Source organism: Triturus cristatus, chromosome 5_1, assembly GCF_964204655.1.
Source record: "Triturus cristatus chromosome 5_1, aTriCri1.1, whole genome shotgun sequence".
Classification (NCBI taxonomy): domain Eukaryota; kingdom Metazoa; phylum Chordata; class Amphibia; order Caudata; family Salamandridae; genus Triturus; species Triturus cristatus.
The window spans coordinates 773,020,391-773,034,986 of record NC_140587.1 but is presented as its reverse complement, the minus strand read 5'-3'; the positions used below and the strand labels follow the sequence as shown (position 1 = coordinate 773,034,986).

General features: G+C 43.7%; 1 protein-coding gene across 1 annotated transcript in view; it reads left to right on the top strand.

Annotated features, from left to right (window-relative positions):
• CABLES1 (Cdk5 and Abl enzyme substrate 1) overlaps positions 1 to 14,596 on the top strand; it is a 368,783-nt gene that overhangs the window by 146,271 nt on the left and 207,916 nt on the right. The window contains exon 3 of the mRNA XM_085605768.1: positions 11,580 to 11,672. Coding sequence (XP_085461894.1) covers positions 11,580 to 11,672 — 93 coding nt within the window. The remainder of the gene's footprint in view (positions 1 to 11,579; positions 11,673 to 14,596) is intronic.

The following is a 14,596-nucleotide window of genomic DNA, read 5'->3' as shown; positions in this document are numbered from 1 at the left end:
GCTTTGGAGGCCTGCCCTGAGGTTGCAGAGGGCTTGGAGGTTTGTTGCCTGATGATGTTAAAGAGTTCTTTAGGCCGGTTCTTCGTGTTGTCCAGAGCGGTGCAGAAAAAGGTGTTTTTTTCATTGTTGATGTGTTGTTTGTATTTCCTTCGGGCTGCTTTGAGTTGTTCGAGTAGGCATGGGGAGGGGTTGTTCCTCCATAGTCGTTCTGTAGCTCTTAGTTGTCTTCTTTCGGTGTTGATGTCCGTGTTGAACCAGGATCTGGATGGAATGTTCCTGTTTTTTTTTATTTTCAGGGGGGCTGATTGGTCTAGGATGGACGTCATAGTTGTGTTGTAGTGAGAGGTGAGTTCCGTGGTAGAGAGATCACCTGTGGAGATAGGAAGAAGCAAACTTACCCTATCCTCTAGGTCGGCCAAGGTGATCGGTGTTAGATTTCTCGTCCATATTGGGAGGTCTTGAGTGGGAGGTTGATACGTGATCGGTTGGGTGATGCGGAATAGGATTAAGTCGTGGTTGGACCAGTCGACGGGTAGGATGTGGTCAATTGTGATTGTCACGTTGGGCGATAATGGCGTCTAGGATTGCTCCTTTGTTATGGGTTTCATCTGAGCAGTGTTGGGTAAGGTTGTTGTTGTGCAGCAGCTCGTTCACGTTTTAGATTAGCGAGTTGCTATTTTCATTCCAGTGTAAATTGAGGTCGCCCAGAGGAGAGCACAATGCGCGATCAGGTCGAACAAGTGCTCGGAGAATGTGGTGGTGTTGCCAGGAGTATGGTGTAGGAGATGGCAGTGTAGTGTTTTGTTGTCGGTAGTGTTAATGATGGCAGTTAGGCATTCAAAAGAGAAATAGTTGAAGGTGTCGATTTCTGTCACGGGCATGTGGTTGTTGTGAATGATTGCTATACTCCCGCCTCTTTGGTCTTTTCAATCTTTGTTGATGATAGTAAAGCCTGGGGGCACAAGAGTGTCCATGATTGGTGGCGAGCAGTCATTGATCCAGGTCTCGTTGATGAAAGCTATGTCGATCTTGTGGGTAAGGATGGATTCTGCTAGCTCTGTGGCATGTTTGGAGGCTGATCTGCAGTTTATGAACATGCAGTTGGTGGAGGGTGCCACTATTTTTTTGTTTTTTTTGCTTCTTTTTCAGTGGGGCCATGGGGATGTTAGTGAGGGAGGCTGGGGGTCTGGGGGGTTTCGGGGGGGGGGGAGTTGTCTCTTCTGAATCCAGTGATCACTTGGATCTTGGAATAAGGGGTGGCAGTAGCTGGGGTGTTGTACGAGGAGGCAAGAGCTGCCGCTTCACTCAAGGACATAGCCTTGTTAGTTCTTTTGGGTCTCTGTATCTGATTTGAGAGGGGGGAGGAGATCCAACTGAGGCGGGGGGAGCCTTGGGAAGCCTTTGGTGTGAGGGGTTGGGGAGGGTGGAGAACGTGGGTGGTCTTGCGGAGCGTGGCGAGGTTAGTAAGGATAACATCAAAGCCCTGGATTATGGCTGCAAGCTGGGTTTCTAGCAGGGTGAGACGCTGTTCTATCTCATTTGAGGTGGGAGTAGGGGGGGTGTCTGATGATCCCTAGAGGGGGATGGCCTGGCTATGCTATGTTGCCGACTGGTTGGTCTAGTGCTGCCTGTGGAAGCTTTGTGCAAGACCGTGGGCGCGGGGAGAGGGGGGTCGTGCAGAGGCTTCCATGTTCTTTTGTGTGTGGGTATGGGAGGGGGTTTGGAGTCTTAGATAGCGTGTTGAGTTTGACTGTAGTAGTATGGGGGATGTTGTTGGTGGGGGTGATGTGAAGGTCGGACGGGGGAAGGGGAGCCTTGTTCGTGGTGGCAGAGGTGAGGGTGGTGTCTTGTGGCGTGTAGCTGATGTTGTTGATAGAGGGAGTGTGGATGGAGTGTGTGCTCAGCGGGTGGGACTGGTTGTCAGAGGAGAAGGGGTGGGTTGGGGGAGGTGCGTGGGAGGGGGCAGTCCGAAGTGAGGGAAAGAGTGAGTCAAATGCCTCTAGGTTGTTATTGTTGGCTTGGATCAAGACAGTGCGTTTGCGTATATGGTCACATGCACTCTCTCCACTATAAAGCACTGTGTGAGCCCCCCAGACTAAAGAGTTTTCACAATCCAGTTTTCCAGGAACTTCTCCATATGCTGACCTTCTGCCCTTTCCACGTGGCAAGCACGGTCCAGTTCCTTTTGTAGGTTAGTAGATCTTCTTTCTCTTCCTGGTGAGCAGCAACACAGGATTCTCAGACTGAGGCCTAGTCTGCAGGGAGAACGGCAGTCCTGTTTGTTCCACTCTGGTACAAAAGTTATCCTTCCTTACACGGATATGCATGCCTCTTTGGTGTCCATTTGATAAAGATGAACCAAGTACTGGCTCTTTGAGACAGTACTTATACTCCACTGGCGACTGCGCGATCCTGCGCCAATCCTGGAAGCGCAATTTTTCCTCCGTTCTGGGCCAGTTTTGTGGAGTTGTTGTTCAATCTCTAGAGAGACCAATAACTGGCTGAAGTGCAATGTATACCCATTTGAGATCTGTTGTCAGGGGAATGGTCACAACACAATAAAGAGAATGGGCTAGTTATTGCTTCAGTTTTGGGGGAGGACAGGTTAGAACGTATATAGACTGGGATGACTTAGACGTTACCCAGCCATCACCACCTGAACCGCTGTGGGTCCAATGGAGATCCCCACTCGATAGTCCATGTACTACAAATATGATACAGCAAATGCTCCCGGCATCCTTCATACGTGTCCCAGACACAAGAAACATGAAGGGGCTCTGTAATAAGATATGAGCACACCTTTTTCACGAATGAGTCAGTAGGCAGTCTCCCCTCAGGAATACATCTAACAATCATTTGCAATGCAATAGGTCATGCTTTTGCGAGAGTTTGATCTATTGGCATTGTAAATGACAATGACTTTTATTAATCTGTTGTTTTTTAAACAGATAAATAAAAGGCATTGTGATTTACAATGCCAATAGCTTAAACTCTTGCAAATGCGAGACCTATTGCATTGCAAATGTGTTCATGCTATAAAATGTTTTAAAAAGCGTTAGGAGAGAGCATGTTCTGCTTGCAACAACAGACTGGATAAAGCTGTATGAGAAAATAGTGCTTGGAGGATGTAATTAAAGCCTACTGAATAACAACACACGTAACAGGGGGTGTCGCCATGGGAGGTTACAAAATGAGACAAGGCGGTACTAAGGAGGGACTACTTAGCCTATTGACCAATGAACAGCCACAGTTTACAGTGGACAATGACACAAGCCAATTACGAATATAGACGGAGAGTGGACAGAGCTTCAAGTCCCCACCTGACTACAGCATGCCTCGCAGAGAAGCACATGCGCTGCCCAGGCTCGACCCAAAAAGGCTTCTTCTGGTGACTAGCATCACGCTACCAATACTGCCAATCACCACATGGAATGGCTGAGAGCAGTAGCTACTCTCACTCCATGTCGGGTACACTTTAGATGTCCCTATGACATCCGAGCCAATCTCTGACATCTACAAAAGGTGCTAGCAAAGAGAGAACCTCCAGCTGTCGAGAAAATTAGGAAAAATACCCAGTGCTGTTCAGAAATGTACACACGCAGGGCAGTACAGTTTTACTAAGCGCTGCAGATGACTTTTATCCAACACCGTGACAGAAAAATACATGTAGACAATTCTCCCAGAGATTTCCAGTAGTGTGTCCATCGAGCCCTCTTGACTATTGTTTCACTAGTATGGGTGGAACATTCCAGAAACATGTGTCTTTAGGGGGATTCACAGACCTGATTCATCCAATTATCTGCCTTGCTTGTCGGAATAGAACATGAAACATCCCCCTTTGTCAATCGGAATAGTATTGTCTCTTTCCGTTGGAGAGATGTAGGATCCGGTACATTCTACAATTGCTTGTTATAGGATAACTCGTATTTGTAGACCTGATTTTTTCCGAGTTTGCGGGTGGTTGCGCTGCTTCCGGTCCTGCTACCAGGACCCTGTTCCAGTCGTGTACTTTGCAGGCAGAAGTAAGCTCCTTGAACAAACAAAACGTTTTCTTGAGCTGACAGTAAGAATGTGTCTTTTAATTCTTACATGGTACACTTAAGCTCTTCAGTGTCTGATAGGTGATTCAGCTCAAAAAATGATGTCAGAAATACAGAAATAGTCGAATCAGAAAGCTATTTTTGAGTGTAATCCTTAAGACTCTTTTAAAAGACACTTGCGTTAACATCATGAGGTAATAGTAACTGCCGAGTCGTGTAGCTTTAAGGTTAATTTTAGCAACATTTCCAACTCAGCTAGATTTGGATGTGCTGCCTGCAAGTCCTGTGCCCCATTGCTGCTCGATTGTAGGCGTGTTGACTGACAACACAGTGCATCTGACCAACAGACAAGCTTTTTGCCTCTCACCTGCTAACTATTTAGGCCTGTCAGGGCATACTGCAGTGACAAGGACTGGGTTGAAAAGTTATTGTAGGGGAGCGTTAAGTGATCACCTAAAACAAAATGAAAACTAAGCAAAATCAATAGCAAAAAATAGACTACCTGGTACCCCGCCTAGCAAGGGGACTGCATGCATGTTGGGAAGGAAAGTGCTCTGCATGGCTCTGGAGAGCTGTGCTGTTATTTGTGCCCTCTGCATTTGTTTCCCTGGTTGTTGCGTCCTGCCTAGCCTGAATACTTATAAATGAATACACCACACACAGAGCTTGGTATTACACGTCTTTATTCCTCTGCGTGTAACTGCAAACTCAACATTTTACACACAAGCTCTATTTACCACACCTGAACACTTACGTTACAGTTCAACTGAGTCCATCAGGAACCAAAAGGGTTCTGTCATCACTAACTCACAAGACACTGCATCCCCCTCTTTGTTAAATGAAAAATAAGATTTTTATAGATATATATACATTAGTACTGCTCTATAAGTCGTCATGGAGCTCTAACCAAATGCCCAGATCTTTTCCTCCGAGGCTGTGACGAGAGAAGAGTAGCGTCCTTGACTGGATCTGGTGATGTAGGGACAGATGCAGTCAAGGGACTCTCCACAGTCTCAATTGAACCAGTCTCATCTCTGACATCGGGTACTGGCGAAGAATATGCCACGTTGCATCGCATACTTTTTCAACGCATGCCATTACAACGTGGTCATTACAACGACTGCATTGTTACAACGCATACCATTACAACGCAAGTCGGAACAACAACTTGCTGTAGGGGGGAGCGCTGGATTTTGGAATAGTATCATTTACTATTCCAACTCCAGTCTGTGCAGCAGTAGGGAAGATGTTGGATTGTAAATCCAAAACCTTGCGACCCCTACAGCAAGTCTTTGTTCCAACTTGTGTTGTAATGGCATGCGATGTAACAACGCGGTCGTTGTAATGACCGCGTTGTAATGGCATGCGTTGTCGCATGCGTGGTATACAGTGTTTACCAATGGCAAATGATGCGGCAGATGCCTGAAGTGAGAAGAATATGGCATAATTGACTTTCAAGGACAGTGAGAAGTCACCATGTGTTCTTTGCTAGTCACAATTTTGAAGTGTTCAGCATCAAAGGGAGCATCAGATTTGATTTTTCTATGTTGTCGCATCAATACTCGATCTCCTTCTTTGAAAGTAGTGTTCTTGGCACATCGCTTGTTGGCATATACTTTCATCTTTTGCTTACGGCGCAAGTCTGTTTGATGAAGTTTACCATCTGTTGTAGATCGTCTGTCAGTCCATTGTGGTAACTTGGTTGTCGTGGATCTCCCGAACATCAGGGTAGCAGACTTTCAACTGCAGTTGAATGCAAAGTTGACCGGTAAGCTTGAAGAGCAACACGGAGAGCTGATTTTAGATCAAGCTTCTCTAGTGTAGCATGCTGGACGATGTTTTGAAGTGTGCCCATAAAGCTTTCCAAAACGCCATTTGCTTGTGGCCAAAGAGTTGTGCTTTTCTGACTCTTCACCTTGAGATGATTTAGAAAGTTTCTGAATTCTCAACTGTTGAAAGGGGGGCCATTGTCAGACTTTAGAATCGAAGGAACACCCCATGTTGCAAAAATGACATCTAACTTTGCGATGACTCTTTCTTGAGTGATCGATGGGTGATCTACCAATGGAAAACAGGAGTATTCATCAATAACCACTATCGGGTGATGTCCATTGTCAAGAGGACCAAAGTAATCAACAGCGATTCTCTCCCATACATGTTTTGGTAAATCCGACATATTTAAGGTATGTTGAGTAATTTTGGGGGATAAGCATTTGCACAGGTGGCAGGCCTTCAACTCTCATTCAACTCTCTTGTCAAGATGAGGAAGCTAAGCGCTGACTTGGAGAGCTCATTTAGTGGCAGCAATTCCATGATGTCCTTCATGGGCCTCTTCAATTACTTGTTGTTGCAAACTCTCCGGGATGACAATTCTCGAGCCTCATATGGCGATACCCTCTTGAGTAACTGATTTATCTTTCACATTTTTAAACTTCTGATATTCGCTTTCACGTGTGAGTACTAGAGTGTGCTGTTTCCAAGACTTATGTGAAATAATGTCTTTTAGTGTCAACATGTCACTATCTTTGCTCGTTGCAGCAATAATTTGTTCCAATGAAATAGTGGCAGGTGTACTGGACTTTACGATGAAGGTAATGTAGGCTTAAGCCACTTTGGAAGGGGTACCATGACACTGTACTGGCATTTGGGAAAAGTAGTCAGAAGGGTTTTAATCTTTCCCTGTCGGTGCAAGATAATGTAGTACTATTCCTGTAGTCGCAAGCCCCAACGTTTAATTCTAGGAGGTATTTTGGATTGCCAAAGATAGTAGGAAATGCTTGATAATCTGTTACATGAGTGAAAGATTTTTCCATATAAGAATATGTGGAAATGTTTACAAGCCCACACCACTGCTAAATTTTCTTTCTCAGGTTGTGAATAGGCATGTTCAGTATGTGACAAAGTTTTGCTTGCATAAGCCACAATATGCCTTCGAGCATTTCAGTGTCAATGTTTTGGGCAAGGATTGCGCCCAACCTGTCCGAGCGCGCATCAACAACAATCTTTTTATGAAATTTCAGGTCAAAGTAGGCCATTTCAGTGGCATTCTCAATAATATGCTTGATTTTCTTAAAACTTTGTAAACATTCGGGTGACCAGTAAAATGAAGCATTTCTTTTTGTTAAGTCTCTCAAGGGAGCACTTTCTTTGACAAAGATTCGGATGTATCTGGAACAGTAACTGGCCATGCCAAGGAATAAACGTAACATGGGAACATCTTGTGGGGGAGTGATGGCTTCCAAAGCTTGTACTTCATCTGGAGCCAGCATCCTACCCGATCAAAAAAGATATGGCCAAAGAATTTTAGTTTTGTACTGTGGGATACACATTTCTCAGCATTCAAAGTTACACCTGCATCAGCAAGCAAACAACATACTTGTGTAAGAGCTTTATCATGTGCCTTTTGTGTAGCTCCGAAAACCAATTTGTCATTGCTGTAATTGAAAGCATTCATGACAATGATACATCAAATGACATCTGCAGCTGATGACACACAAATTTAATCGTTTATATCTGAACAAACCAATATGGTCAGAAAAGGTGCCTGAAATGTTCTTTTGAGTTCCAATTGATGATATTCTTTGTTCAGATCAAGGCGAGAGAAGACTTTGACACTGTTTAGCTGTGTGACCTTGTCGGCAGTGTGCAGACTAGGATGTCATTCTTTCAATTGCCTTGTTAGCTTGACGCATATCAGCACAGATGCATACAACTCCTTCACTGTCCTTATTGGACACTACCACTATGGACGAAACCCACGGAATTGGACCAGTCGAATGCTCAATGATATCATGCATTAGTAATGCCTCAAGCTCTTTCTCAATGGCTTCTTGTAGATGAAATGCAATCCATCTATGTCTTTGGGCAACAGGACGAATATCCTCACTGATATGCAGTTGCACTTTCATGGTCTTAAGTTTTCCCAATCCATGAAACAATGATGGGAACTGACTTACTATTTTGTGATTAGCATTCATGTTGTAGTTCACAGATATCAGTCACATCTCAGCAGCAGTATTTAAACTGAGTAAACAGGCACTTGACGCAGGACCTTGAAGTACATGAATGGGTGCTTGTACTTTTGTATTTTTGTGTCTCATGGTTGCTACGAATGAACCCGGACTCTTTAATGGCATTGATGTAGCCCATGTATACACTTTAATCTTTGATGGTTTGAGATGGCACAATGGAAACAGTTCTTGGTATTTCTCCTCAGGCATAATGTTTATCGACTCACCACTGTCAACAATAAAAGGTTTGGAGCAACTATTTACTTTTAGTGTACTTTTCGGACAATGTTTGACTGACTTTCATGATTTTACTCGTCGACTTTCCTTTGACTAACTTTCTTCTTTTGCATGCGGCCAGTCCAACATGGGCAATTTTTTTTCTGAGGTAAACATCGACATCCGTCTTCCTCACTGTTACTTGACAATAAAACGGAAGAACTCTTGGTTGAAGATTTAGATGACGACCGACTTAGTTTAGTGTCGATTTGCCTCACCTCATGTTGCTGGTTGGCCTTGAGGGCGTGCGTACAACATTGCTTCTGGAATGTTAGGGCATCCATTTTGTTTTCCCGTCGTAACACACTCTGCTTTTCCTTCGCCTTGAAAACTGTTACAAAATGGTTCTCCTTCCCACAGCCTTTTCATACTTGCTGAATGGCGGGACATTTATCTTCATGTGGAAACAAAAATCCACATCTAAACCACAGTTTTGTTCTTTGAAGACATCACTTTATGTTCTTCAGCTTTGTGTTTTTGGTTACTTATGTTCATAACTGACTCCTTCAGGGCACCTCTGGCCTCCGTGTCAGCAACTTTGTCGATCAGCACATTCCTCAGCTCTGGCAGGCCAGAGAACTCACTCAAGACTAAAGGGTTCTCTCAACTTTCATCATCTGAATGCATCTTACAGACATCTGTTGATAACTCTGAGACGTATACCTCCTTCATCATTGAATTCATTTAACTTAGTGTTTGATGAGCATCTCAGATCTCTCAACAAATTTGTTGATTGTTTCACCAGTTTTCTGTAGTTCCTGACTGAAAGTATATATCTTCCTTAATTGATATTCAGGATTGGAATGAACTTGAGATTTAATTGTTTCACCAGTTTTCTGTACTTCCTGACTGAAAATATATCTTCCCTAATTGACATTCAGCATTCCATTGAACTTGAGATTTAACGCTTTTTTAATTTGACGGTATGTGACTTTGTCCGTTTGTGGCAGTTTCTTTATTACCTTTTTTACTCCTTCTCCAGCAAGATTTTTGAGGTATTTGACCATCTTTTTCATTTGCGTCTTCCAGTGCATCGATGAAATAATCAAACGTTTCTATCCAGGCAGCCCATCTGTCACCAATATTCTGCTTTTTTAGCAGTGTTCAATAGAGTTGGTGGTTTCAGCAATGAAGCAGCATCATAACCAGTTATGGCCCTTACGAGCAAGAGTATATGCTGTGCACCTGGACTTGCACCATTTATTTTGGCAGTAAATCCTTAAGACGTGCTTGCTACATAGTCGTTATGGCCAATCTGAACTTGTATGACTTCTTTTCTTGTGGCCATTGAAGCTTGTCAACTTCTTATCGACTTTTGAGTCGTGCGAAACGCACCTAGCACCTCCTGTGGTATCTTCTTCAGGGATCAACCGCTGTGTTTTCACAACCCCTGCACCTCAACTTGGTTGGCATTGCCCAAATGCTATGGTGTGATGATTCTCTTTATTCAGATTCTGGTAAGCATGATAGTATTCTCGATACATCTGATTATCGCCACCTCTAATGTTTCTCTGCAGTGATCTGCTTCTAATCATAGTATTCTCTTGCATCTGGCTGTCGCTGCTTGTTGCATTTTCTGTACCTGGTGGTTACTGCCTTTTAGCATCATCGTACTGTATGACTTATAGCTCAGTGTTGCGTAGTGGTGCAGTACCTCTTTCACAGCCTTAGTAGCAGGTTTCTGGACAACGATGATTAAACTTCTCAGTGAGGCTTTCGTTATCTTCAAACGCTTCACATTGGCTGGAGTGGCGCTTTGATTCCACATATGCCAAACGTCGATCTTCACTTTGACTGACTAAAGCACGTGTGGCACGCACAAGCAGTTTGCTCTACCACGGCAAACTCATCAGGAGAGCAATGGCAATCTTCTTCGGGTTACATGTCCCCTATCTTGTCACCAGTTGTAGCATGCTCCCCAGCCTCGGTGCTCCTTTTTTTAATTTAATTTTTTATTTATTGGTATTTTCAGGTAAATGCAACATACATGTTATACAACAAGTCAAAATACCAGGTATACATGGCTAGAAGTAGACAACAGCACATTTGGTACAACATATTTGTAAGATATTGTGTGCCCAATGTAGCAATATGCCCTAGTAATTCCAAGAATATCCATTATGCAACAGCAATCATGAGGGGTGTAGTTTTAAAAATATAGTAGCAGAGCCCAGACTGTGCCTGACACAAACCCCACCATAAACCCATCAAATAATCGCATCGGATCATTACAGTTCCCCAGTAGAGTCAACACCAGCCTCGGTACTCTTAAATTAATATGCCATACATGGAGCTTGGTATTACACATCTTTATTCCTCTGCGTGTAACTGCGAACTCAGCATGCTAAACATGAACTCTTTTCACCACACCTGAACACTTAGGTCACAGTTCTACGCAGTCCATCAGGAACCAAAAGGGGTCCCATTATCACTAACTCGCAAGACACTACACCGGTTAGTCCTATATTCATGCACGCCTCCTCCCGGTTAAACGGACTGATAATCCAGCAATGCTCTCGGGTTGAAGAGTACCCAAGTGTACCCTATATTTGTAGCTTCTGCCCTCTGCCCCAAGGCTTTCAGTTTCCAGGACTGATGGGGTTGGCAGCGTAATTATAGTGGATGCAACTCTTTAAAGCTGGGGGTTTCTTAATTCAGGCCCTTGGAAAGAAGGCCGTTTTCTATGTCCATTTGATTATACATGTCACTTGAGTACAAAATAAGGAAATTGTGGTCAGGGCTTAGTTGTATTGGTTGGGTCTATAGAGGTGGTCCTTGGGTGTGGAGAAGATCTTTATCGTGCATCTTTTGTGCAGCTGAGGTGTGTATTGTAAGTCACCGGCTGTTGAGGGGACCGGTGGTAAAATGTTAGGAAGGTGAGTTGTGGTGTGAACACCAGCGTCTGTCATATCGAAGAAGATCCCAGCTGATTTAATCAAGCGTGAACCCCTTGATTGCCAGTGTGACAGCACCCTCCTGTACGCCACAGTTTTTTTCCTGTTCTTTGCAGATATTTTATTGAAAAAACTAGACGGACATCTCCCTTCACATCTGTGCCGCAGTCCATGACACACACAAACATCACGATGGCATGATAGGTTCTCCTGTTTGAGACAGATTAAAATGCACTCTCCTTTGTTTTTCATGTGCTGTTAAAATCACAGTAGCTTGAGTAATCGGTCAGACCTTCTTTTGTGTTTTAAAATAATCGCTTCAGGCACATTAACGTGTTTTGTAATTTACATTCTTTCAGATGCCGAACATTGTCGGGCTCACCCAGACCAAAGAATTTTAAGAAAGTTCACTTCATTAAGAACATGCGTCAGCATGACACCAGGAACGGCAGGTACTGTGAACGCCTCGGTTTTGTGGTGCGCCTCTTGATGGGACGTTCTGTGGGAAGAGCATGCGGGGAGGGGGGGCGTGGAGGGGGTGGAGGAGAGGGGGGGTGTAAGTGTGTGTGTGTGTGTGTGTGTGTGTGTACGTGTGTGTGTTCGTACACCTACCTACAATAACAAGGGACTCAGTAGGGACACCATTACCTCGAACACATCCATATGTCTCTACTACACATTTCTGCCATAAGGTAGTTGAAAGCACCGCATGATCATCTTTGTGTGGTTCATAATAATGCTGCTTTAGGAAGGAGGGACTTTTATATTTTCCTCTTTTAAAGTGCCTCAACATCTGGGTTTTCTCATTCCCGAGACACATTAGCCTGCTTTTGTGTCACATTGCATTCTAAATATTTTTACCTCAACTAATTAGTTCAAATACACTTAGAAGCAATATCACACACGCATGCGGCATTCCATACAAATCAAAATACAGTACGCTATGATGCACTATATTAAACCGAGATGTAACTGTGATGTGAAGCAGGACATTAGCGACTATTCCGTTTAGAGTGTTGGCAGGCAGAATACTACTTTTTAGATCAATGCTTTCAATCTTCTTATTAAAATTTAGCACAGATTTCAAGGCTCTAAAAATAACATTTAAATTGACGGCGAATAGCGGGCTATACTACTGACTGAAGGTTCCTGGAATCTGTGATCTAGCTTGTTTTTCTCAGTGTCCAGTAGACTTGTATCCTGGCCGAGCAGTTTATGGATTGATTTTATTTATGGATGACACAGTGAAAGGTTTTCCCATATTGTCTTAAAATTATTGATCTAGTAGCCTAGTAGAAAAGTTTTGATGCCTGTTGAAAAATATCTTTGTTTGGCTATGGACTATGCTTACCTCTGGAACAGCTTGCTTGAGAGAACTCTAAGGCAGTTGTAGATTAAGTCAATAGAGGCATACTACGGCACTAACTACTAACATATTGAAGGTTCTCCCCAGATAAAGGAATTCATTGAATTTGAAGACGAGTGGCATGAATGGTCAATGTGTAGTCAAAGCATTTTCCTCAGTTGCAGGAAGGTATTCAATTAAAAGTCTTTCCTAACAAAGAATCGTTCTTCAAATACATGCAAGTCTTTTGAATTGGTGCGCAATCATAAGTAGTTTTAGTTGGAGTTTCCCTATAGCTTGCTAAATTTGTTTCTAAAATGTATTCCTAATCTACTAATTTGGAAGAATGTGCATATGTTTTAATTTTAGGACTGCATAATTTTTTGATGACAATACAGATTGCAACAATAATAATCATTGTCTCAGCATCATCAGTCACATGTTGTTTATCATTAAAAACATGGGGTATGGTTTGGGGGATCGGATCCTTGTCATTTTTCATTTCTGAAATAAAGACACAACATTTCTTAACAACTACTGCATCATGGTCACTCAGATGCCCAATGAGTCTCTCCATACACGTCTCTGTTCCTATGGGCTATGGAGGGACAGGGCTGACTCCAGCCCTCTTGGCCTACCGCCTCTCACCTGCAGAGACTGCCCCTGCATCTCAATTTCCCTTTGGTTGTCTACATTCCCCCGGGGAATCCTTCCATGGCCCTCACAGGCTGCTATCTAACTGGTTCTGGTACCTCCCCTCCCGGTCTAGCACCTCTGCCCAAAGCCCCCCGTCTCTTTCTGAATTTTCATCAAACTCCTCTTTCCTCAGCAACCCATTCCTCGAAGTCCTCCTGCCATTTTGCAAGAGGGGGGTGCCTGTGCCTGTGCAAGCCTATGTATGGCAATCCATCTCTTATCCAGGAGTGATCCCATTAATGTAAGCCTATTAAGCATTGTTTGCGCATTGTTTCAGGGGGTTACCAAACCAAGCATGCAGTATTTTTAACTGTAAGAGTTAACCGTAGGCCTGTCACCGCAATGAGTTTGTCCACATCTCTCTTCCAAAATTCTCGAAAGTCTGCACATCCCCAAGTCATATGCAGTAATGTTGCTCGTGCACAGTGGCAGTGTGGGAATTATTTCGGATTTTATGGGAGATCTTTAATGTAGTCACTTTGGTTTAAGATAGACTTGGTGTAAATAATAGAACTGTGTGAGTTAAAATCTAGCATTACTGGCTACCTCCTGTACTTGTGCTCACACTCTCATCCATTCCTCATCTGTCAGTGGTTGTGGAAGGGCCTTCTCCCATTTGTCTCAGGCTTTAAGTAGAGCTGTTGGGTCTGTCCTTCAGCATAGGCGTTCTGTATATGCATGAAATCAGTCCTTTACTGAATCCCCGATAGAGTATCAGTTTAAGCGTCTGCAATTCTGCCTGCTCATGCCGGAAGTCTGTCCAGCTTGGCAAACTGCAAGAACTACCTCGGGCCGAGGTTAAACACTTATTTTTCTTCGGCAAATTATATAAATACTCCATCCAGGTAGAGGTCACCCAAGGTTAGTCATCCCCTCTCTTCCCATTGTCTTATATCCATGGTATCCTGAGTTTGTCTGAAGGGAGCAGCCACCACAACTCAAGTATCCTGGCATATGAGGGCCTGTGGAATACACATTTAACAGTCCCTTCAGATACCTTCGCTATCTCTTGTACCACAAAGGGGAAGCATTACGGCAACCAAGAACCATCCATCATCCCCTGTCGGAGCTTATGTTCTTCCACCACCCCGGTCAGCGGTTTCTTTTCCATATTCTGGCCTTCATCGCACCACTGCACCGCGTATTACAATAACCCTGCTAGGTAGAACAGTTAAAGATCATTGCAATTTATTCAGCAACCTGCACAGACATTTTTTAAGGGGATCTGGGACCGATAGAGGCTCAGTAAGACATTGTCTTCCCCACTGGCGTGCAATCATTTCGGATCTTTCAGTCCTCCAGATTGTCAAAGTTAGTTATATTCTTTCCATTCTG